At 37.0% G+C, this 26,633-nt stretch overlaps 1 protein-coding gene across 1 annotated transcript; it reads left to right on the forward strand.

The window, feature by feature from the left end:
- The first annotated feature begins 1,299 nt into the window (after nt 1-1,299).
- LOC114648611 (marginal zone B- and B1-cell-specific protein-like) lies at nt 1,300-25,122 on the forward strand. Its single transcript, XM_028797748.2, has 4 exons — nt 1,300-1,601; nt 7,564-7,673; nt 8,089-8,193; nt 24,068-25,122. Exons 1-4 carry the CDS (start codon nt 1,410-1,412, stop codon nt 24,237-24,239), a joined length of 579 nt encoding a protein of 192 aa, XP_028653581.2. The 5' UTR covers nt 1,300-1,409; the 3' UTR covers nt 24,240-25,122.
- The last annotated feature ends 1,511 nt before the right edge of the window (nt 25,123-26,633 follow it).

Consider the following 26,633-nt stretch of genomic DNA (forward strand, 5'->3'; position numbering starts at 1 on the left):
GCTCTGGAACGCAACCCCCGCGATGGAGGAGGGATTACTGTATATAGTGACAGTATATATATATATATATATATATATATATATATATATATATATAACTAATTTATAGTTAGTTCTCGATGTATCAAGAAAACACTTTTTTTCTTTACTGTTTTCTTAATAGAGGTAGTGTTGTACATTCAAGCAACACAATTATTATAAAACAGTGGGACTCATAAACCAGGCAGCATCGGTGATGGTAAGTGGTGACAGGCAAACAACCCAAACTACACTTCAATAAAAAAATTCTCATTGCCAAAAGCTATAAACCAATATTGAATACAATTTGTTTGAAACCGAATATGAAAGAAATCATAATTAACAGTCCAATTTTTGGTCCAGTGCTGCAGAGCCTTCTGGGATGTCAGTGCTGTCCGTTGCTTCGATATATATATATATATATATATATATATATATATATATATATATATATATACTGTATGCATGCAGTATAAAAATATGTGTATCAGGGACTTTGCACAATATAGAGATCAGGAGCTTAAGCCTCTAAGACACCCTTCCCCGTGGGCACCACTGGTGTGTCTTGTGATGAAATGGGACCCCGTACATTGTTAGTTCTTGACTTGGACTTAATGTTGCAGGGAGGACTCCAACAGAGCACAATTCAAAAAAAAATCTGTTGAAAAACTGCACTAAGCGGGTTAAAGGAAGTAGACAGATGGGTGAAAATCGTTCTTAACTGTCACAATTTAAACTGTACTTCTCGCATGAGGAAACGCTTCAAATGTTAAATTTTATGACGCAAAACGAGTCCTCTACATTTTTTTCCAGACACAAGTATGAGTCATCAGCGTATGAAACTTCGTCTTTTTAAAAATTTTTTTTTATTGATTTTATTGAAATCACACAACATTCCATACAAATCCATCAATTTTACCAGAATAGGATTGAAAACAAATCAACCCCCACCCATGAGAAAGGAAGCATGGGCTGCAGAATAAAACTTAAACCTAATAAAAATAAGCAAACAGATAAATTAATAAGTGAATATAGATAAATGGAGAAGAAAAAAATGAATAGGGAGACAAGCTGCTTCCTCAGTGCTTTAAAAGCTTATTCTAAAATGTTATTGATTAGATCCTGCCAGGTTTGGAAAAATTTCTGCACAGAAACATCGTCTTTTTAACGGAGCACGTGGATACAGCCTTCGTCTAAAGGTCTCCTTAGCTCAAACCAAGTCGTTTCACTTTCTTTTTCTTTTGACTGTGTCTTCAGTCTCCAGGCGGCGTCTCCTCGGCCTGCCACGATCCTCTCTCTTATTGGCCGGCCAACGTTCGTTCATTTCCTTAACAACAAAAAGTAACCAGCATGAAGTGTGTGTAGGCACACGCTCTAGAAATAATTCGGCAATGAAAAGCTGGCTGACAGTGTGTGTTGTAGCGGCTGCGGTGGTGTACGGTCTTGGCAGAGCGAACAGTGAGAAGTTGGGCTCTGATGGAACAATTAGTTTCTCGGCCCCATCGCTAGACACGGAGGAGACACATTCGAGCCACATGCCGCAACGTCTGCGCTGCGACGCGTGTCGGGCAATTGCGTTTCAGGTACGGTTAATAACATTCATTTTTAAAATAATACACAATTCCAAACATGTGTCAGCAGCTTTTAAGTAGGCAAAAGTTATCTCTTTGCCAGGCACAGGGATTCGCTTTTGGCCTGAACTCCAGGTGCAGCTGGAGCAGGCTGAAGGGCACTGCGCTACGGCTGACAAAACGTTATGTAGATGTTGTGGTTTAAAGTTGGGAAAAAATCTTTTTTAAGGAAAAAATCTGAAAACATTAGAAAGGATGACGTATAGAAGCTGAACGAAGCGATGAACCGATTGAAATGGGTGCAGATTATTTGCTTATCATTCCCATCCCGTCATGCAAGGAATCTTTTAATTCCAACTGATCAGTTACCCAGAAGCCAGCCAACACCAGTCAAGTCATAAACTGCATTAACATTGCAAGTTCTTAAATCTGGGTTTAGTATACAGTTCTATATTTAATGTATTTTTTTTCTTTTAAATTATTACAAAAGTGCATCTTCATTGCAAATAATAAAGTCATATAACTTTTTTGAACATAAAGTACTGGAATTTGTTAAATCTACAATTACTCGGGTGGGCATGTTTTGAAAGGTGGCACAATTGTCTAGTGGTTAGCACTGCTGCCACTCACATTCTCCATTCATTCTCCATTGTCTTTATAGTTTTTCCTTGTTGTACATCAGCTCTCCTTCAATTTGCTGAGACACGCTTATTAAGTTAACTACAGATTCTAAATTGTCAGTATGGGTGAGCAAGACCTGCAACTGAATGGTGTCCCATCTGGAATTTGTTCTTGTTTTGAACCCTAACTCTGGCAAATCCCAGAATGTGATCAGACAGGTTTGAGAAAGTCATGTTTTCAGATGGCTTGTAAACATTAAGTGGACATTTTATTTTTACAATAAAACTGACAGTTCAGTCACTTCCGTTAAACCTTTTAGCCAATTTGTTTCTGTTAATTGCTTTGCAGGAGGTAATTTGCCAACACAGATGTCCAACAAAATCAGGTTGGGTTGTTTTTAAATGTATTAATCCAAAGCACACTTTCACTAATAAATTTGGTGTACTATATATTCGATTGCAAATGCAGTAAGTATAATCATAACACAAAACAACGACAAGCATAAAACATTATGCAGTATTAAACTGGGAAGACCCAGTATAAGTCCTCGGAATATGAAACGTAAGGATCCACCTGGAAAAAATTGGAATTAATGTATATGTACAAAAGAGACAGTTATATAAGGAACAAATATGGGTAGAGCGCACATGATTAGGCAGTGATTCATTGTAGCTAATGTTTTTCATTATTAGCCAGAAGGATGCTGGTTCAGGCCTTACCGGAGTAAGCAGGTAAGTATTCCAAATGCTGAGAAAATTTTGATTAATTGTGAATTAATCATTTCCAAGTCCCTTTTGATGTATGGAATTTTTGAAATTATTTAATTTAAAATGTAGTAAGAAGTTTACTTTTCAGATGTTATTTAAATGTTTTGATTAAGAAAACTTGGAGAGGCATGAAGAGAGAGTGTTCCAAAGCAGTACAGTACATGAGAATCTGCAAACACTTGTGCTGCTGCGAGAAGTCAAGTGTTTGGACTTCCTAAGAGTCTTGTGATGTATTCTACATTCTTGTTTGTGTATTCTCTAAGCCTTACAATAAATAACCTTTTGACCATGCTTCTTTTATAAAAAATAAACTAGTAGTAATTAAGGGCTGCATTCTGACAGCCATTTCATTTTACTTTTGGAATGGATAACAAAGTTATAGGCAGGTCTGCTACATTAAATAATGTAACCTAAGGCAAGGCACTTTTTTAAAGACAATTATCAGACGTACCTGTGATTGACATTTTAATAACATTTCAAAAATTAACAAAACTTTGAAAATAGCAATCAATATATGTATACAATATATGATATGTGAAAATCAGAAAAATTAGTACCAATATCGGTTCCTGAAATGTAACTTTAAAATGCACATGCTCTGTTTTGTTTCTCTGAAGCTTTCAGTTCATCTTAAGTGGTGCAAATTGCAGTTCTGAGATATTTGGAATATTTAAAATTAATATCTGTCTTGCAGTTTTTAATTTGGCATTTAATACGTTTCAAACTCTTATGGTTCATATTTAACTCTCATTTTTTGTATTATTATTTTGTAATTTAAAAAAAATGCTTTTGTATAAAAATTTCACCTTAAGTAAAGTGCAGTCTGAGGTGATTGCTTTGTCACCTCACCCCACACACAGGTACTGATTATGGGTATGGTATAGGAACAGAGAGATTTAGAGAATACTAATAAAGTACTTATATAACACACACTATAGTCTGAACACAGAACAGAATCGATACAAAGGATGAAGATTAAAAAGAAAGAAAAACTAAGGAATTGGCAGTCAGAATCATAGTGAGGCATTATAATAGCATATTGCTGTTGATATAAAGGAGCCCCAGTAGCGTTTTTTGACACACTTCTGCTGAATAATTTGTTGGCTGAAAGTATTAAGTGCTAGTGTTTAACACAGATGATATGCACCAGACGTGAACTAAAAATGAATAGTGCAGGATAGACTGATACTGTGATGGTCCTGTATCCTTAAGAAACATTGTTAGCATAATCAGTTTAAACTACAGAATACAGACAGCAACAATGAAAATTGGAAAAAAAAATACGCTATTTTGCTTCCAGACATATATTTTATATTACTTCCTTTGCCAACGTAAAAAAGTGAGTTTGGGTAAGAGATTAATTTATAGGATAGGCAGAAAATGGGAGGAGTTAGTTAAAAAGAATTTAAGAGTAGGTTCTTATAAACTCAAATTGTATGACAGAATAGGTTCACTATTACATTTTTGTGCATTTTTATACATATTTTTATGCATGCCTGAGAATGTTTTTATTGTAATTAACATTTTTTGCATATTGGTGGATTTACAGGTTTGCTTCCAGGGTCTTCCCTGCATGGAGTTTACATGTTCTCCCCGTGTCTGCGTGGGTTTCCTCCCAAAGTCCAAAGACATGCAGGTTAGGTGGATTGGCGATTCTAAATTGGCCCTAGTGTGTGTGTGTGTGTGTGTTGTGTGGTGTGTTGGCACCCTGGCTGGAGTTGGTTCCTGCCTTGTGCCCTGTGTTGGCTGGGATTGGCTCCAGCAGACCTCCATGACCCTTTGTTCGGATTCAGCGGGTTGGAAAATGGATGGATGGATTTACATATGGTGTATATATGGTCTACAGTGCATCCGGAAAGTATTCACAGCGCGTCAATTTTTCCACATTTTGTTATGTTACAGCCTTATTCCAAAATGGATTAAATTAATTTTTTCCTCAGAATTCTACACACAACGCCCCATAATGACAACGTGAAAAAAGTTTACTTGAGGTTTTTGCAAATTTATTAAAAAAACTGAGAAATCACGTGTACATAAGTATTCACAGCCTTTGCTCAATACTTTGTCGATGCACCTTTGGCAGCAATTACAGCCTCAAGTCTTGTTGAATATGATTCCACAAGCTTGTCACACCTATCCTTGGCCAGTTTCCCCATTCCTCTTTGCAGCACCTCTCAAGCTCCATCAGGTTGGATGGGAAGCGTCGGTGCACAGCCATTTTAAGATCTCTCCAGAGATGTTCAATCGGATTCAAGTCTGGGCTCTGGCTGGGCCACTCAAGGACATTCACAGAGTTGTCCTGAAGCCAGTCCTTTGATATCTTGGCTGTGTGCTTAGAGTCATTGTTCTGCTGAAAGATGAACCGTCACCCCAGTCTGAGGTCAAGAGCGCCCTGGAGCAGGTTTTCATCCAGGATGTCTCTGTACATTGCTGCAGTCATCTTTCCCTTTATCCTGACTAGTCTCCCAGTTCCTGCCGCTGAAAAACATTCCCCACAGCATGATGCTACCACCACCATGCTTCACTGTAGGGATGGTGCCAGGTTTCCTCTCAAACGTGACACCTGGCATTCACACATAAGAGTTCAATCTTTGTCTCATCAGACCAGAGAATTTTCTTTCTCATGGTCTGAGAGTCCTTCAGGTGCCTTTTGGCAAACTCCAGGCGTTCTGCCATGTGCCTTTTACTAAGGAGTGGCTTCCATCTGGCCACTCTACCATACAGGCCTTATTGGTGGATTGCTGCAAAGATGGTTGTCCTTCTGGAAGGTTCTCCTCTCTCCACAGAGGACCTCTGGAGCTCTGACAGAGTGACCATCGGGTTCTTGGTCACCTCCCTGACTAAGGCCCCTCTCTCCCAATCACTCAGTTTAGATGGCCGGCCAGCTCTAGGAGGAGTCCTGGTGGTTTCGAACTTCCTCCACTTACGGATGATGGAGGCCACTGTGTTCATTGGGACCTTCAAAGCAGCAAAAATTTTTCTGTAACCTTCCCCAGATTTGTTCCTCGAGACAATCCTGTCTCGGAGGTCTACAGACAATTCCTTTGACTTCATGCTTGGTTTGTGCTCTGACATGAACTGTCAACTGTGGAACCTTATATAGACAGGTGTGTGCCTTTCCAAATCATGTTCAGTCAACTGAATTTATCACAGGTGCACTCCAATTAAGCTGCAGAAACATCTCAAGGATGATCAGGGGAAACAGGATGCACCTGAGCTCAATTTCGAGGTTCACGGCAAAGGCTGTGAATACTTATGTACATGTGCTTTCTCAGTTTTTTTATTTTTAATAAATTTGCAAAAACCTCAAAGTTTTTTCACATTGTCATTATGGGGTGTTGTGTGTAGAATTCTGAGGAAAAAAATGAATTTAATCCGTTTTGGAATAAGGCTGTAACATAACGAAATGTGGAAAAAGTGATGCGCTGTGAATACTTTCCGGATGCACTGTATATATTAAAGAACAGCAGCACATCTAAACAGAGCTAATCCCTAGCTAGGCAGAGATGAATAAGGGAGCATTGCAACACAGCAAGAATTGAAAATGGTGGTTGGGATGTTGCACTAGGTGTCATATCAACAGGAGCAATGTTGTGTATTGTCAGAATAATTGTGCTGCCTAAAATTATCACACCAGCTTAATCAAATTTAGGATGCAATGTGCTGGGACCTATCTTGTCATCAGTCATATGGCAGGATCCAGTCAGTCCTGGATAGATTGCCAGTGTATCGCAGATGCTGTAGGGTCAGTGTAATGTTATTCTTAATTCTTTCATTTTCATGTTACTTATTGGTTACTGATTTTCTAGTATTTAAAGCCAGACACCAGTCAATAATATTTGTTATCAACAGCTTTCAGCTACTGCTGCCACCCAGCATTGTTTAGTTTAAACTTTGTCAACATTGCAGGTTGTTCTTAGTACACATTTGTTTTCTTTAATTAAAAAAGCATTGCAAAAAAATTAAATTAGCCTGCACTTGACTAATTTCTGTTGTTTATATAATGTGTTCATACATAACTTGTCCCTGATCAAAAATTTCATAATGTTTCTTTTTTTAGACACTATAACGCAAATGTATGCCAATCATTATATAATCAAACATAAAATAAAAAAATCATAGGTGTGCTTGTTGTTCATTTTGATAAATGAGAAATATGAAAGTGAAAATATGCAATGCGTATGCATGCCACTATACTGCTGCATACCAACAACTACCTGTAGAGATTATATTTGTTGACTGGTTTGAGAACCCCGGGGAATTCCCCATGAGTATCGGGAACCTACAGTTGGGGACACCATGACCCTTATCAGGAAAAGTGGTTTGAGATGATGAAGTGATGTGCTTTAAATTGTATTGATGACTTAATCACTGTTCATAAAAGTATTCTTTTGAGGTCTTTTTCTTTATGAATTTACAGGTTTAAGTTTGTAATTTACATCAACTTTAATCAATGAAAATAGCCATTCTGCTTTACCAGTGGAAAAATATACTCATAACTAATTGGATGGTATCTCATTTTTGTAATTTTTTTGTCATTTATAATCAATGTTGATTTTTTTTTTTGTTTTTTTTTTTGGGGGAAGTTTAAAGACTATCTTTCTAAAGCTGAGAATAAGCGAACTGGAAAAACACAACTAAGTGAATCAGAGTACATTGATACGATTGAGCAATGCTGCTCTCAGAAATGGGACCAGTAAGTTCGATTTACTGAAGACTGCTTTTGTTTTATTTTTATTTATTAAAAAAATATTAACTTTGATTTACTGCTTTTATACTATGTAACATGGCATGTTTTTCATTGCAAGATATTTAGAAAATGATTTGAGATTAATCTGTAAATTATGGAAAAATTAGTTAAATTAGGAATAGTGTACATTTAATAAAATCACACTAATAATTATATCACTGTTTATAACTTCATAAAACCTTATCATTTGAATCCAGCTTAAAATGTGAAAAGAACCTATTCTCAGAATGTTTTATGTTAGGCTTTTAACAAGTTTTGAATATAAAAAGAGTGGAAAAAAACATTTAAATGTCCCATATTTGGTTCAGTTGTATTGTCTTATAACTATTCTTCCTGTTTGATATGTCCTGTTTTTAACTAGGTATGGGCTAAAAGAGGTGAATGGAATGAAAAGGATTTCTGGGCCTGGTTTGGAAGAAGAAGAAAAAATGGGCATGGTGATGCTTGGAGGGCCATGGCCAGGAAGGTAACTGGCCTTTCTATCTTAAATGCATATAAAGTAAAATAAGTTTATAAATTCCCTCGTTTTTACCATATAGTCATTTTTCATACTGTATTTAAATCTGTTCTACCATTTTAACTCTGGTTCACAGATTTTGCTAAATGCTTTTACAGTAAATTCGAAAGTATGTATAACATACTGGCTTAAAATAGTCACTGAAATTTTTAATCAGGCCTCATATTATGCAGTATTTACCTTTTTGCCTTATTCTAAAGTTTCTTTCAAGGTTTTTTTTTCCACTGTGCCACTTCCACTACTTCCCGCCACAGAAATTGTACAACAAACAACTTTTATTTACATAGCACCTTTTCATACATGAACGCAGTGCAAAGGATTTTTTCAGTAAAATAAAAATTTAAACTTACTGTATAAAAAACGTGAATACTTAGTTTGTAATGGTGAAAGTCAGTGTCCTATTTGATTATATGTTATGGGAGTAGATGAGTACCTAAATGTCATTAAGTTCTCAAGTAGTACCTACATATGATAAAAAGTCGAAAATGATGCGGTTTTGCAGTTACCATCAAAATGGTAGTATCCAACCTATTCAGCATCAATGGTGTCTATAGAATACTCGGGGAGATGTAGCACAAATCATCACTATTGCACATTGGAAATAGAAAACAAAAGAAACATAATTTATTAGTAACCAGAAGAAATTTTACAGGACTTTCTGTCTAATAGTTATATTTTATGGAAACTGAGTTATTCACTACTGTTAATTATTAACAAACTACAAATGAATTGTGATGATTACTAATTTTAAAAATTGCGTTTTAGCAGAATTAACCTGACTAAACTAACTAAATTTGTTGGTAAGGTTTTGCAGGTTTTGGGTATGTAAGAACAAAAGCCTACATCAGATGTTGTTTTATGATTCACTCTTTGAACATTGAGATTGGCAGCGTTTGAAAAGCAGACATTGTGATTAGGGATGTTGGGGGAGAGCAAATCCAAAAGAAAGGAAAGTGCAAGATTGTTCAGAGCCCTATAGACAAAAGTAGCCAAATAATGATGAAAATACAGGTGAAATGTATTTAAATTGTATATTTTTGGTTAATTACACTGTATTTTGAACAAGCTACCATCATTTTATACTTGTTCTTTGTTGCCCTGATAGGAGTGCATTCTAATAATGTAGCTGGCTAAAAATAAAAGCATGTGCTATTTTTCAGCATCTTATGATTTGAAAGATTTAATTCTTGTTATGTTTCTTTAATGATAAAGTCTTAGTAATATGGTTAATATGTGGTTTATAACTTGGCCCTGAATCCATAATGATATCTACATTATTAACTTCTGACTTGACCTGCAAGGCCAGTTGATTAATTTTTTCCTTTGGAGAGCCTCACTTTTTTACCACAGCCAATAACTTGTATTTATTTTTCCTTATTTGATTTAAGTAAATTACTGCACATCCATTCTGTAATGCTAGTGAGATATTTAATTGGGCCATGTGGTGCTATAGATAGTTACAGTATGTATTGTTGGCATAATTGTTTATTTTGCCTTATGTTAGGTAATGATCTGGCTTTGCAGTAGTATGCAAAGTGAAAATAAAGTCTAGAATTGATCCTGCATACATGATATTGCATGTAGTTTGCAATTCTGAATTACATTCATTAAAATATAAACAAAATCTCCCCTAAGGTCTCCAAATCTGCCAGTACTTCAGCTGCCCTCTTGTTATCTTCTGTACTACAAAGATGTAAATGATCAAGGGGTATACACATTTTTAAACAGAAAGGCATGATTAGCCTTTTTGGTATAGTTAGTTAACCCGAATGTTGCCTTTCCAGATGTTTCTGACACTGTTTTTATTAAAACAATATTATCAAAATCCTAAATTACCTCTATAACTTTCAAAGACAAATTTGTGGCATTGGTAAACAAATTTTATCAACATAATTATTTTATTTGTATCTGTTTTATTGTGTTATCAGATCATTTGTGTCGTGCAACAAATACAAAAGATACCAACTAACCTATTAGGTTATTTTCTTAATGGGGAACAGAAAGAACTATCAAAACCAGCAATATACTGTACCTGTTACTGGTAACCGCTTACCTGTATCACAGTCTGTATTGTACCCTGCCTATTCAATTCTAGGGACCTCTAAGGGCAGTCTGGTCACTTTTATGGTCTGTACACATTGGATATCCTGCAATGCTAGTAATCAATAATCAGGCAGAGATATTGACTTTGAGCTTTTACTTAAAAAATGTATTTCTTTGTGTCATAACCAGTAGTAGCAAATATAAGCCATACAAAGAATTATACAACCTGGGTGGGTTTATGCAGTCATTATTCGGTCCCAGATGACATTTCCCAGGTGGTCCAGCTAAACCAAACACTCCAAACCAAAAACTGAGAGAATTCATTTTAGGAAAGAAGAATAAAAGGCAAGTGCACTTTCACTCTACTTTTCATTCAAATTAAGCACATTCACCTGTCTTCTATCAGGGTGGACAGATTTATCAAAACACAGAAATGTTACTAAGTTATCACTTAGTCAAGGTTATTTTCCCTTGGTTGTGAAAAGCAGCACTAAGATGCAAACAAACTGACTATACAAAACATTCTTATGCCCTACTTTTCCTTTTATGCTTTACATAATGCACTTCATTCCTGTTCATGCTTAAGTCTTTCACACTTAAGACCTGTTACCTGAAATCTTTCATTTGAAAGTTAAAGCATCTCCCATTCAGTATCAATGGAAATGGAAATAAATATATTTGAAGTACCACAATTTTGTAAGAGAATCCAGAGAACTAACTATTTTTTCCTTTCTTAGTTTTAATGAGGTTGTATTAGTGATGGTCATAGTGTCTGTGGAAGTTTTACACTTTTGGAAGTTTTGGAACTGAACATTGTTACAGATTATCATTTGTACTCTTACCTTCATAAATTCAGTTTTTATTGTAGACAAAAACACAGAAATGCAATCATGATTTTTAGATTGTTATACTCTAGTCATAGCTTATAGTAGGAATTTTAAATCTTTTTCCAATTTCAGTTTCCTGTGATATGTGGCGTGTTGTCTATACATCCCCATCTCTCAATAGACAAAATGCAACAGATTTTTTTTTCTTTTCTGTATGTGTGCTTTGCAATAAAATGTAGTTGTTATGTGTTTTTTTAACTTATTGTTTCTTATTGATACTTGAAAACCACGATACTTTATTTTGAAAGGTGTTTTATCAACATAGGTCTTGGGTGTAATTGAAGCATCATTGAGCCCAATATTAAAATGTTTCCCCTTGGCCCCCACAGAAACTGTAAGAAAGTAAATTAGATATGTGCAATATTAAGGGCTTCTGAATTTGTGTGTGTGTGTATATTTTTATGTGAAGAATGTGTTTCTTTGTGTATATACGTTTGAATAAAGGACTATTAAAATAATATGTGGGAGGCAAGCGATTTTGAAAAGAATTCTAATTAACAAGCATACCTGGTCACTAGTGAGGAAGTTTCTGATATATTGAGACAATTTTTTTTTTTTTTTGCATTTCATGGCTTCTGTTTTTAACATCTCTAGTAGGAGTTTTAGCCACACAATGAATTCACCTACTGTGACTGGGTAGAAAAAAATTCTATCCTTGAATATGTGAAAATGATTATTACTGTTTTTAATAATACTTTGGATGGCAAGGGGGGCCAAAAAACAAAAACATACCCTTACTCTGCATTACTTACTTTCATTGCAGCCATTTTTTTATTAAGTCATTATGGTAATGGTGAGCTCTTGATATAATTATATGGATTTTATCTGAACTTAGTTTTTGGGAATAGAAATGGTAGCATTCTCATATTATTTATGTTATAAGACAGTATGGTATTATTTGTACATCAAAATGGAAATTTATATGTATATAGTTTGGCTAATAAAAAAGTAAAAAGTGTGCAAATCTCAAATCAAACTAATGTAAATGAAATTATTTAGAGCACAAATATCGTATTCATTCAGATATCAATAAATAAGTAACTTTTTATATTTAAAACTGAAATGTCTGATTTATAATTTATTATTCACATAAAACTGCCCGGCCCGTTTTCAGCAGCCATTACTGTGGTGTCCTAATAGTAAATGGTCTTACCTTATCCTTAATTATGTTGAAATGCTCATTGGTTATTCAGTTGTTAGCACAACTGAACCTGTTATTCTTTTCAACAAAGCAAGTAATTGTCTTTCCTTTGGGTCAAAGTACTGGAACTCCATTAAAGTTCAATAATGGGTTCAAAAATGGTCAAAACAAAACAGTTTCTTAAAGTACATGCCAGTCTATTGATGTTTTACAAAATTAAGATTTCATACTGAGGTGCCCACTACAGTCTGAAGAGAAGAGGGAAAACTGGATCAAACCAGGACACAAAAATAAAGAGAAGGCCCAGATATGAAAGTGTACAAGAGGAGACAAGTCCATTACAGTGTCTAGTTTGTGAAACAGACACCTTATAGGTCCCCAGTTGGCTATTTCCTTAAATAGTACACACCAAAGGTAGGCGTCATCTGCAACAATGAAAAGACAAGTGTGGCATTTTGACCTTAAAAGCAGAGTTTCAAAGATAAAGCTGTAGTTGAAACTGGCAAATTAAAAGAAAATGTTAAAATGGGTAAAAGTCTGGAATCGTCTAAAAACCCACAATCCAATGTCTGTGTTGTAAATGACACAGGTATTTGGTGTTTATAGGTATAAAACACATTTCAAATCTTGCAATAACAAGAAAGTCTACGCCTTTACATGTTACAGAGCTCATTGTGTGGATTTGGATTCTGCCAGTTACATTCAATGACACGTCATCTTTACTGCAGGATCCCTAAGAGTGTGACCTCTCCCTCCCAGCAGTTATACTCCCTAAGATGGCACAGCTGGGACACATACTTAGGATTCTTGGAGTAACAATCAGTGCTGCTTACCTGTGACTGTGCTTACTATGCGCCTGTGTGTGCTGCTTGTTGTGTTCATGTGCACATGCTCATAAAAACACAGTGTGTTTGAAAATTGTGTGTAGTGTGCAGTACTATGTACTCCCTGTTAGAGACAGCTGATATATATTCATCTGTGTTAAAGCTATGTCATAGTTGATTTGTTTATAAGTAGTAAATCATTAGATGAAAATTCATTTAAATTCAGTTGAAAAGAAAAATTTGTAGTGGGTTTATGTGCTGTTTTGTATCTGCAGAAATGTCCTAACCTCAGGCTATCTATATTACATTTACATTTACATCATTTAGCAGACGCTCTTATCCAGAGCGACTTACAACAGTGCTTAGTAGTCTACGACTGTTCTTCAGTCTTTAAGGCTAGGATTAAATCTACTGTCATTAAACAAGTTACCGCTGACCAAGTTGTACACAAAACTACTAAACCAAAGTTTAATTTACGCATGGCGGACGCACCGAAGTGCATGCGCACTGCGCTATGGCGCCCAAGAGTCAGTAGGTGACGCCCAAACAACACAACCTATAAACTAAACTTGCTCTAATCCACTGTGCCAGCAGTCTGTGTGGCATGTGTGAATCACATAACGGTCATTCAGTATCAGAGAAACAAAAACGAGACCGCATGGATAAAAACAATAAACGGAGGCTCCTACAATGCGCTTCACAAACACCAGAAGCAAAGAAACACCTCAAGTAACTGCAAGAGAGGCACGGATCCAAAAAGAAACTGCACAAGGGCTACAAAGTCGTTCAGTATTTCATCAAAGAAAAAGCCAAAGACAGGAACGATGGACAGACGCTGAACAATTCCGCTAGTTAGCTGAGAACGCTTTCTATAATGAGTCCACTGTTCATGAAAATTCATTGGGATTAATGACTGTCATTTGCAGCCATTGTCATTCACTTAACTTCCTTGAAGAAAAAACTGGCAGTACAACTGATGAGTTTACACGTTGTTGTCAAAAAGGTCAAGTTAAGCTGCCTGCATTCGATGAATATCCTGAATATTTACATAAGCTTTTGACTAACAATGTACCCGAAAGTAAAAGCTTTATGAAATGCATTAGATCCTACAATAGTTCATTTGCTTTTGCATCTACCGGGGTAAATATCAAGCCACCACCTGGGAATGGCCCATACTGCTTTCGCATGTGTGGACAAATATTGCATCGGATTGGAACAGTGCACCCTGAGCCAAATCACCAACGCAAATTTGCCCAAATGTACGTGTTAGATCTAGATAACGCAGTTTATCAACGAATGAACCTTCCTGAAAACAAGCAATGCACAGAGCTCATAATGAGAAATGTAGCTGAAGTCATAAACAATCACCCATTAGCAAACTCTATAAAGATGCTACATGTGGTTGAAAAAGAAGCCAATACAAAAGCACAGGCGGACGGTGTAGCACCAACTAAAATTGCCTTAGTGCTAATAAAGGACAAAGAACACGATCCGAGACGATACAATGTTCCCATCATTAATGAAGTGGCAATTGTGTTTCAAAGTAAAGACGGTGAGCCTCCGTTTCACCGCGATATTGTCATGCATTTACGTCCTGATGGAACCAACCAACTAGGAAATGGAAACCTTACCAATGTGTTTCACCTTCACCCAGATATTATTCAAATTCCTCACACCTTTATCTGCAACGACTTGGTAATGGAGGTTTTTGGTGAATCGATATCATTAGACCAGATACCACATTTGACGCACCGAGCTATATTATGTCCAAAGAATATTGGCGTTGATCACATAAATAACCAACTGATTGCATTACTTCCTGGAGAAAGACACGTCTTTCTAAGTACTGACAGTATTGATTCTGACGACGAAACTGAGCATCTTCATTTCCCACAAGAATATTTAAACACTATTAACCTGGCCGGATTACCACATCACAAACTTAATCTTAAAGTGGGGACAATAGTCATTCTTAATACTAAACCTTAATACTAAACATGGTTTATGCAACGGTACACGGTTAGTCGTGAACACCATGACAGAACATGTTACTGAGACACAAGTGCTAACGGGATCCCATACTACCAATGCTGCTTTGATTCCCAGAATTGACCTTACAAGTTCTGACCTGGAATTACCCTTTAAACTTAAACGACAGCAATTTCCCATTAAGGCTGCATTTGCCATGACCATCAACAAATCCCATGGACAAAGTGGGCATTTACCTATCTCAGCCTGTATTTGCACATGGACAACTTTATGTTGCCTTTTCAAGAGTTCGGCGTTCGTGTGACGTTAAAGTGAAGATTGTAACTACTCCATACCAGGGACAACTAATTCAAGAACAGCAAGCCATCTTTACTCAAAATGTTGTTTATAAAGAGAGATTTGATTAACTATTTTGTTTTTACCATTTTATGAATGTTTACTTTCCAAAATACTTCATTTAAACCTTTCCACTCCGATATTGGTTTTACTTATAAGTGCAACAACTCAAAGACATTTTGGACTTACATGATGTGACAATTACAATTCCATTTTTGTTTTAATAAATTGGTTAATGTTAGGATAAATATCTATAATTCAATGAAAACTTCACCAGGACGCTCCCACCCTCCATCACTTTTCATTCCGGACGCAGGATACACTGAGGCGCATGTGCACAGCCCCTCAGCGCCCCAGAGTCAAACCCAGCGGCTTCCCAGAGTCAGTGGGTAGCACCCGAACAACACAACCTGTAAACTAAACTTGCTGTAATCCACTGTGCCAGCAGTTGGTGTCAGCAGAGGCAAAGGAATCACGGCTCCACAAAACGAAACCGCTTTAGTACAGATGTGCTTATTTAATTAAATGACATTTCCCCGGACGCACCCACCCTCCATGATATTTCATCCATCCAAATATTGGAGGGAACAGAAACTGATTGCCATTCTTGGATTTGCGATTCTTTCGAGAATCGCGGGCTTACTGGTCATAATCTGAGGCCTACCTATGTTTCTGTCCTTTCAATTGTTGTTTTGGCCCAGTTTTCATACAGATGTGTCCAAGTTTCATCCTCCTTTATGAAACTGTTCACTGAATTTCTTCCAGGTCCATATACATTAGCATGTGATTCTACTTGGAACACTGAATGGACTAGTTCTTCATTCTGCCACCAAGGGCAAGGTAGTTTATTTTAGGAAACTGACAAGGAGGTGAAACATACTTTGAATCGTGAGCTGAAATTTAATGTCTCTAGAAGCTAGAAATGAGTTACTGAAACAATAAACAGAATATATTGTCAAAATTAAAAAGCAAGAGGTTGATACAGTAGAACTAAGCACTAAGTTCGCAAAAGGTATTTTGGTCTGAATCCACAATCTCAGATAACCTGGAAGTACACTGTGCCAACCTTTACACTGTTGCATCAGTGATGGCATGCACCACGAACTCCATGTTGTTCCAGAATAACAACATTATGACAACCTTAACAAAAATTCCACAAAATTTTGGCACCCATGAAAATCAATAATGATGTCATGGTAAGACACTAATTTAAATGTCGAGAAAACCACTGCAAAGATAGAAATAAATGATAGAATTGTATTCTCCAAAAATAATATGTCAAAAACAAAACATGCCACTAACAGTCCAGGAAAAAGCAGTACAAAAATAATAATAGGACTCCAGTTACAGCAAAAAGGTGCCCAATGTGTGCAGACCTTGCTCATGTTTAATTGCTCATGAAGAATGGATTCAACTGCTATTTAATTAACCCCTATAGTGGTAACATTTTATTCTGTTGCTGAGATTGAAGGCAGCCTGCATCTTAGGTCACCTTCAAAAGACATTCTGCCACAATGAAATTCTAAAGCTGTTCTGTTGACCGTGGCATATGAAGGGGACTTATCCTAGTGCACAAAAGATGAAACAAGAATGAATCTCCAAAGGTGTTTTGTTCTGTATTTTTGAAGTTCAACAATACCACAACAGTTGATTTTTTTCACATCTTAAGTTTACTTGGATCTGAAACAAAAAACAATAAAATGCTTGAAAACTTGTAATTAATGTATTTTATTACAATGGAGCTCATCATTGACCAATTAAAAAATTAGGACCATAAAATGAATAGGCATCACAGGTAGTAAAATTTGTTGTTGATGACAAAGCTGCTGGACATGGAAAATGTGGGTCAGAGAGTGAAGGAGGTCAGCAAGGGTACTGAAGCACATTTGCTTCTATTTATTAAAAACTGAAATGGGCTTCAAGAATAGTTAAAAAATCTTCCCTAAATGAGCTATCCACCATGGTCAGTAGTTGGGGAAAAATGTCAGAGTATTCTCAATAAAATTATTTTTTGTATGTTTCAGACTTGCTGTATATGGAATAGATGGTTTAATTACTCAGTTTTGCTCGAATAATCGAGGTTACTTCTGAATGCTCACTTGCCTTTCACATCTCTCTTTGATGCAGCGATCAATGTGACCATCTATTTTTAATACTGATTTTCACATTGAATTCAGGTGCAGGACCACTTAGTAAAACAAGCTCATTTTGTTAAATGGAAAAAAAATGAAGGAATTTAAATGAGTATCCATAGAAATGAGTGATTGCAATATATGAATTATATTCCTTTTAACATTAAATTAAAAAGTGCCAGAGCATTTCAGGATCACAAATAAGGGATTTTAAAATATAATTGCTTATAAAAGGAGCTTCTAGCAATTAATTTTTTTAGAATTCATTTAAATATGTTTTGTTCTCAGTTATTCTCCAAGTTTTAGCTGGTTTTATTTTTCTATACAAAAATCCCAGTTCATCTGAAATGCAAACCTCTTAGTATTCATGGTGGTAGAGAATGTTTGATTATTCTTCAATTTGCTTGGTCAACAGAACCTGTGTGCTTATTGCTCTGTTGTGTTCAAGTATGAACATACATGTTATCTTGCTTTGTTATAGCTTTAATGCAAAATGTATTTCTTGGTCCCAGTAAAATACATGTACAGTAACCCCTTTTGAGAATAAAATATGCACTTTAAATAAACTTATGAAAAAAGTTCAATGCATTTGATTTTGTTGTGCAGACTGCCTTTGAAAAATGCCTAGTGGCTTTCTTCCTGCAAGTAAACTGAATCAATTAAATATTTGAAAAATGTATTTGATTTTGTATCTATATCTGTGAATCGTATGTTATGATACAATTCTGAATTGTGGGATAGGAAAAAAAGACTGAAAAACAGGTAGAGTTCAGAACCAGGATATCCAGTAGCACAATTGTAGAAGCCCAAAAATAAGCCAAGATCGAAAGTCAAACAACCAAGCCAAAAGATTCCTGCTTTATAAACCTTTTCGTGATTAACAGTCTCAACCTACTTAGTTTTTAGTTTTTATCCATAAAATTACAAAACTGCACCGCCATCTTATATAGTCACAGTCATAATGATATCACACTACCACAAATCACAGCCCTGGTAATGAAGTCTTGTGAGAGTAACTTGGAAACAAATGTTTCAGGGGGTACAGAAACTACATATTAAATTGTAAAGCTCCATCTGGAATTTTGTCACCATATTTCAAAAATAATTATTATTTCCTGTCTTATACACATTATTATAAGGATAGGATTCAGTGCTGCAGTAAAAAAAGTGGTTTCAAAAAATGATACGAATATATGAAAAAAGTATTTGGGTTTTCTTACTTGCAAAAAATAAAAAAAGTTTGATTTATCTGCAGAATATTATGTTTGTTTTTTTTTCCAAAATCAAATAATGAACCTTCATTTCTGAACCATTCATAATCAACTCCTATGTTATTGAAATTACTGTAAACAATTTTTGTTTTCTTCAGTAGTATGGGGTGCTTTTTTCAAAGAACAGTATTCTAACACTTAAGTAATCCTAGCTGTGGGGCTCAAATTGCATTTTTATTGTGTTTCTGGTGTCTCCCAGTTTTGCAGAGCTGGTTTTCCCACCAAAAATACTACAATAAATATTTGCAGTAAAAAAGGTAATTGGATAGATGAAACAGCTTGTTGTACATGCTACATAGTCTTACAGTATTGAAAAAGTAAGGTATGTTAGAAGAATATAGCAAATTAACTTTTACATGGGGACACAATGTCAGAGGCACAGCGATTGTTATGGGGACTTAATTACAGGCCAATCATCTAAGGACCCTGGAAGCTGAGGTGGGGGGACTGAAAATAAATGAAATAAATGATTAAATTGATGCTGTAGCAGATGTAGCGTTTGTCCACCTCTCGAACCCTCAGGTACCACTCTTGAGACCAGGTGAAAGTACAATAATATTTTATTTCTCTATTGTACAGTGCACAAAGCACTCCACACACCACACTCATATATTCAATAAACTCTTCAATAAACACAATCCTCCACTCCCAGACACTTCGACCTCCCAGCTCAGCTCAATGTTCTGGGCTTCCCAGAGTCCTTTTATAGCTCCTGACCCGGAAGTGGTTCTAAGCACAACCCACAAGTCCATTTCCTTCCGGGTCAGGGCAAACAGTCTTCTTCTTCATCCCGGGAGCACGTCGTTTCCTCCAGTCACGTGACTGACACGCACTCCCGGGTTATAGGGCATGCAAGAGCCCACTAGCCCCCCTACAGCGACTCCTGGCGGCCCCCAAGGTATCCAGCAGGGCTGTGTCACAACACTACAAAGTCCATGAGGCCCTGCTGGAACTCGGGGCACGAATATGCTGTCCGGAGGGCTCCTCCTAGAGGCCTGGGGGTGGCGACCGGAGTCCATAGCCGGTCGTCCGTCACATGCATAAAGTAGAAAACTATGTTCAGCCACCTATGAATCTATGACCGCATTTAATAGCTGATTCTAAAATTATATATATTCACATTAAAATGCTTGAAAAAATATTTAGCATGTAGTGCACTTGAAATAAGTGCTCTTTTTTTTCCTGAGCCTAAAAAATATAGGCTTAACGTGTGCCATAGTGAATGAAGTACTTTGTTTTTTGTAGGGACTAGAGATGAACTAGTACCAGTTAAAATATTAAAATTTTAAATATTGGTTGTGTCACCACTATTTGCTAAAATGACCAGTATATAATGGTTGAACTGGATTATACAGCAGATGACCTATTGGACTAACAGGATTTTGCTCTCAAAACCTGCCTGATGTTGATCTTATGATAAGATTTCATAAAACTATTTTGTTTAATGTTTTTATCTCACTCTTACCCATTACCGGACTGGCACTGCAACTAACATACATACCTTAGTGGACATGTTCTTTCCACGTCCGCATGGGTTTCATCCGGCTGCTCCAGTTTCCTTCAGCCATCCAATGGCAACACTAAATTGGCACTTGTGTGTGGCTGTGTGTGTGTGTGTATTCGTCCTGTGATGGACTGGCATCCTGTCCAGAGTTTGTCCCTGCCTTGCTCCCTGTGTGAGCTGGGATGTTGGATACAACCCCCCTGCAACCATGGTCTGGACTGTGTAGGAAATTACATGACAAAACTTTTTTAAGCCAAGGATTCTGAAATAGATCTACTTAAATGTAAATCAGTTTGTTAAAAGTGCAGATGAAGGCACATCTTTCAGTGTCAGAATATAAGGAAGCCGAGTACTTCTATGTAGCATGTGTGGAAATAAGTATAACAGCCAGTCAAATAAAGGTTTGGGGAACTGCCCCGTATAAAACAGGTTCAACCAAGCATTTGACAAAAAACATAAGATAACACGGGGGTATTTATACAGCAACACAAATTACTACAGGAAATTATTTATGGCCACGAAGTGGCCCTACTAAAACACCTCCGATTCTCTTAAATGGTATGTCAATTAAGGGAAGGGGAACAAGTGGAGCATAGTCACAGCGTGGAATCTGACGCAGTTGACACTCCGGACACAAAGCACAAAAGCACTGAACCTCCTCATTTATTCCCGGCCAAAAAAACGTAACTTAATACGTTCAAGAGTTTTCTCGGTGCCCAAGTGGGCTCCTAATAAATGGGAATGGGCTAATTTGCACACCTGCTGTCGGAAGGTGCGCGGAATCGGCAGTAATTTTCTCAGTTCGCCCTCATGCTCTGCCACTCGGTACAAGAGTTCATTTTCCAGGGCAAAGTACGGCACTTGTGGATTGGTATTGTTGGACATGTGTTCGTTAACCGAGACAACTGCATTTCTAGCATTTTTGAGTGAATCATCACTCCATTGCTCCCTCTTAAAGGAGGATGGTGTGTTTCTAAACTGAGAAGACAGTGCCTGAATGAGATCCGTGTCGATCTCAGTGGGTGGGGCGATGGGGGGTTGAGACCGTCCCTCTGCCTCGTCACACTGAGTCGACGCATGACACTTAGGAGCTGTTGAGCACGGCGTGGAGGAAGTCGGACCAGGGTTACCTTTGTCCATCACCAAACCCACCTTAGATACAGGTGTTGGGTTCTTACCACTACTAGTATCAGACCAGTCCTGCTCCAATATTACAGGATAAGGAGGATTAGGCAATATGGCCACAACGAGGCGTGTCATAGAGCCATCAACCATAACTACACATGAGGCGGATTTATAGGAACGGGTATCCCGTGTATACATCTCAGACTGGTCTTAAGTTGTAACCATTGTCGCGGTAGAACCAAGGGGCGAGCAGCAATGGAGATGTTACTCCCCAAGTCAAAAATCGCTGTTACCATTCACCAAAACAACACCCGTATGAGGAAGTGACAAGGGGTTCATTAGGGCACAGTACCTTTCACCTTTACCATAAGAGTAATCCATTGGTTCCGCTGGGCAGGCTGGGAATATATGTCCGATCCCCCCCACACTTGAAACAGCGAGGGGGACTGTAGTTTTTCTCTCTTCTTTTAGTCAGAGCATCTGTGGTTTGTCGGAGGGACTCAGGGGCTGCAGCACATACCTGTCTAGGTTGGCGCGAAGACCCATCCAACCCTCCTGACTTACAGACTGCCCAGTGCCTTTCCACCACTTCAGTCAGGGTGTCCATGGCAGTGTAGTATTGCCGGTGAACCTGCTGGGCAAGATTATCTGGGAGGGCAGTTACAGAGGTCTTGCAGGCCAGCTGCTCAACCACTTTTTGGGCAGAATTCATATCTGGCCATAGCCAGCGCACTAGCTTACCCCAGACCTTGAAAGCCTGCGTTCTTATAGCCCTCTCAGGGTCAAACTGCCACTCACGCCAGTCCCTCGCCTGCTGAGCCGTCGATATGCCGTAGCGCTTGAACACCTCTGACTTGAGGGTGGTGTACTTGGCGGCCTGCTCCTCAGTCAGGTCATAATAGGCCCTTTGCGCCTCCCCTTTCAGATACGGCGCTAGTATGTACGCCCACTCTGACCTCGGCCACACATTGCGGTGGGCTGTGCGCTCAAAAATAAGAAAGTAAGACTCTACATTGTCCCCCTCTGTGAGAGAGGGGTAGAGACCAAGCAGTTTCCGACCTTACTGCAGCCGCTGCGTGAGCCTCTGCTTCCACTAACTGGGTCCTAGTTTCTCCCAGCTGTAACTTGACGGTCCTGAGTTCCTCCATGATAGTACCCAGGACGGTATTTAGGTCTTGTTCCTCCGACATGGCACCGGAACAATAATCCTGCCGACTACGCCAATCTGTGGAAGTAAGTATAACAGCCGGTCAAATAAAGGTTTGGGGAACCACCCTGTATAATGTCCAACGTACAGGTAAACAAAAAACTGTTAAAACAGGTTCAACGAAGCATTTCACAAAAAACATAAGGTAACATGGAGGGTATTTACACAGCAACACAAATTACTACAGGAAATTAAAGGGGGGAAGTGACGTCTTGTTTTGGACTTCTTTGTGACATCATCAACAAGGGCCGGATATACACTTTGGCCATTTTGGCTCCACGATACGTTGGTTTATTTTTCTTCCTTGGTTCTGCGGAGAGAGAAAGAGAAAGGTCAGTACCCTTTTTAAACCCTTGGTCTTTCGACCGTCTACTCACCGTGGGTTTTATCGTCTCCTAATCGCACATGCATGACACATGTCACAGTAGCATCAGGGAAAATAATTCTGTTATACTTTTTTAAGAAGATACTTATTTAATTACATTTAAATTTCAGTCATTATGTAGTTTTACATTTTAAATTGCAAATATGCTGCACTCCACTAAACTTTTTTTAAAGCCCAAAAATGTTTATCAAGTGCAATAAATGGTGTAAAAATGTATAAAAACTTTAACAAACTGTTGATTGTGTTATAGCATTTATTTTTTGAATTATTACAATACTTTCATAACAATGCTAGATTTCATTATCTTTACTTGCATATTTATAGTAATTTAAATGAAAAGTAATAACAATTAAAAGCTGTCCATTTTTTAACCAGTTCAGGGTCAAAGGCACTGGTGCCTGTAGCAGCATTAATTACACACAAGATGGAACAACCCTGGATGGGGTGTTATTCCGTCCTTAGCCACATGTGCTCATGGGGATGGAAGTGATGGAACATTCAAATTCCACACATGCTGACATAGAACTCTGCTATGCCAACCTCTGCACCACCATTCTTCCCACTTTGGGAGTTGCTTGTGCTTATTCTCTGGTTAGTTTTTTTCCTAAAAGGGAATATTAGTAGTAGCCTCAGTTCTGTTGCTTAGTTTTACTAAGCTTAGAACTGTAAGCATTTATTTATACAAAGGTATACAAAGCACATAATATAATATTAATGTTCACTTTAACTTTGCATGTATTTAACAGATAGAACAGAGTATTTTGCCAGAAGCATTTGAAAAGGCAAAACAAAGTGAGGTGAAAACATTATTATTAGAACAGAAAAGCACAAACATGGTGTTCTTAGAATGAATTTGTATTGACTGTCTAGTAGAATCAAGGTAACATTGTTTGAATGTTGATTAATGAGCTTGAGGGCATCGAGGGCTACTTTGAGTCTTTTAATATGTCCGTCTATTGTTGTCTGTTTTCTCTTTCAGATTGTATAAAATGTGCCATAGCTATCTTGGGGAGTACGAGGAAGCTGATATTTACAAAGCCTACAGAAAAAATCCTCATTTCTTAGAAGAGTTTCTTTGTTTTGGAAAAAATGGAGACTGCACAAAATCTGGTCAAATAAAAAAAAGAAAATCCTCTGAAAAAGAACTGTAAAATATTCCTGAGGGTGGAATACATACATGTTCATGATGTAAATTGATGCCACACATTTTTAAAATTGGAATGTTGACATTGTGCCTTCAGAATACATTGGTCTTATGAAAAATCTATAAATGTGTGCAATTTTCAATATTTATTTTTTCAGATATTCATTATTTCTTACTTCCATCTAAGAATATTCAAAATGTTTATTTTTATATAGGCTTGCCTTAAAGAAACAAAGATTACAAATAAAACCATTTTTCAGTCTATAATTTGTATTTTGTTCTCTGAATTCTAGAAAAAAAGATATTTTGTATCTATAACATTGCAGCCAACAATGTGTCTGTGGAAGACTAAGGCCTTTTGTTGTTGTACTGTTTTTTGATTCTGAATGAAAGAAGCTAATTTTGACACAGATGAATATGTAGAGGTCATCGCTAACGCTGAGGTAGAGTAGAGTAAAGTACAGTGTGTGCTTTGTCACTCTTCAGGCATTTTGTGCTTTCATGTATACACATCACTGAATGTAACTGGCAGTGGATGCATCCACACAAGTAAGCCCAGCTACGGTTATGCAGCTAGATCGGCAGTTTGTTTTTAAGCTTGAGCAGTGGAGCCCACTGCTTGTAATTTTCAGCACCCTAAATACACATCCTGTCTTTACCATCTCAGCAGTGTAGATGTGGGGAGGAGGAAATTACATTCTAAGCAATTCCTCAGCAGAGTCTGCATGTGTGTCACAATTGTCAGTTAGTGGGAGATTTTCGAGCCTTCACTATTTTTTAATTATATGTGATTTTAAAAGTAGGTATATATCATTGTCATTTTATTATTGAATTTAAAACATATTTCTGTTAATTGAGTAATAAAGCATTATACATTTTTGCCAGTGTCCCATTAACAGACATTTTTTTTCATTTCAAATTCCAGTTTAAATAAAGAAATCAGGTTAAGAAAAAGGCCATTCTATATTGAAAAATGTGTACCTCCAAAAATGTTAATTTTCTCCATAATGGCCAGGTGACAGAAATTGTTAAGTGTCATCAAAATACTAAATATCCTTTTGTCACCTCATAACGTAATGGACAAAGGAATCAAGTGGATGACACTCCAGATTTTTTTATCAGATGAGTAAAAAAGTAAAACTGACAGCAGAGTTTTGAAGTAATACCCGAGTAAAGTCTAGGAACACAACTAGTTTGTAAAATAATACACGATCTGAAAACCCACACCAATCTTTATCATTTGGAGTTTGTGCATTTTCCCCATGTTTGCATGGCTTTTCCTCCAACCATTCATTTTTTTTCTGACATCATCAAAAGCATACATGTTAGATTAATTGGCCCTGTACAAGAGAGTGAGCATGAGTGTGATGATGAGTGGGCTCTGCAATGAACTTTCTTTCCTGTGTTGGTGAGTCTTGAGTTAAGTGCTGCCAGGATGGGATTCTACCTCCTACAACCCTGAGTTGAATTAAGAGACTTTAAGAGTGTTAACATTATGATCTACCATTATTACTGTCAAGTAATAAGCTAAATTTTTAATGAGGAATAGAAATGGAAGCAATATGCATTGCCCTAAATTTCCTCCTACACGTGCAACTTGTATTATTGGGTGATTGAAGCTCCAAGGAATATTATAGCATATATTACACAATCTCTGTGACATTCTCAGAATGTTGAATTTATATGTTTGACACCACTACACACAAGAGAGTGTTTACGGTCAATTGCATAAAGCAGGAAAAAGGTCTTTAACATTGCAGATCGACCACTACTGAAATAATTCCTAATCATACTGTGTGCCTATGGAGCACTTGCGCCTTATTGTAAGAAATGTATACAGCTGGAGAATTAATATGGAAAGCAAACCTGGCCCGTTATGAATCCTACTTGAAAAAACAATTGTTAGTAATTAAGATCCAGTGTAATAAGCAGAATTTAAGAAAACAATACAGAAATGCACACCTCAGAATCCAAGAAATTATAATAGGGATTAAATTTGTGCTAAATATAAATTTTAGGCTTTCTTCTTGAGTGTTACACTAAACTTTTGTTTTTGGAAGTTGTTTTTTTTTTGTTTTGTTTCTGGTTAGCTACAATAAAAATCTAAAAGCTCTTGTGTTGTCTCATGACTGAAATATAGAGATCAGGAAAATAAATTATTTGTAACTGATGCTATTTCTGTGACACAGATATATAGATAGAAATGAAATGCAAAATATGATAGATAGATAGATAGATAGATAGATAGATAGATAGATAGATAGATAGATAGATAGATAGATAGATAGATAGATAGATAGATAGATAGATAGATAGATATAACAGACTTAACAGAAATGAAAAGCAGTACAGTATTAGATAGGTTGGTTTCCCTAGAAGTAGTAGTGCAATTTACATGAAT

This window comes from Erpetoichthys calabaricus, chromosome 3 (assembly GCF_900747795.2).
Source record: "Erpetoichthys calabaricus chromosome 3, fErpCal1.3, whole genome shotgun sequence".
NCBI classification, from domain to species: domain Eukaryota; kingdom Metazoa; phylum Chordata; class Cladistia; order Polypteriformes; family Polypteridae; genus Erpetoichthys; species Erpetoichthys calabaricus.

What these genes read in the sequence shown, in the direction of transcription:
- LOC114648611 (XM_028797748.2), top strand. Translation starts at nt 1,410, where the DNA reads ATGAAAAGCTGGCTGACAGTGTGTGTTGTAGCGGCTGCGGTGGTGTAC. An exon ending in GTCGGGCAATTGCGTTTCAG is followed by an intron (nt 1,602 to 7,563) that starts GTACGGTTAATA and finishes TTTTGGGGGAAG; the next exon opens with TTTAAAGACTATCTTTCTAA. An exon ending in GGAGGGCCATGGCCAGGAAG is followed by an intron (nt 8,194 to 24,067) that starts GTAACTGGCCTT and finishes TTTCTCTTTCAG; the next exon opens with ATTGTATAAAATGTGCCATA.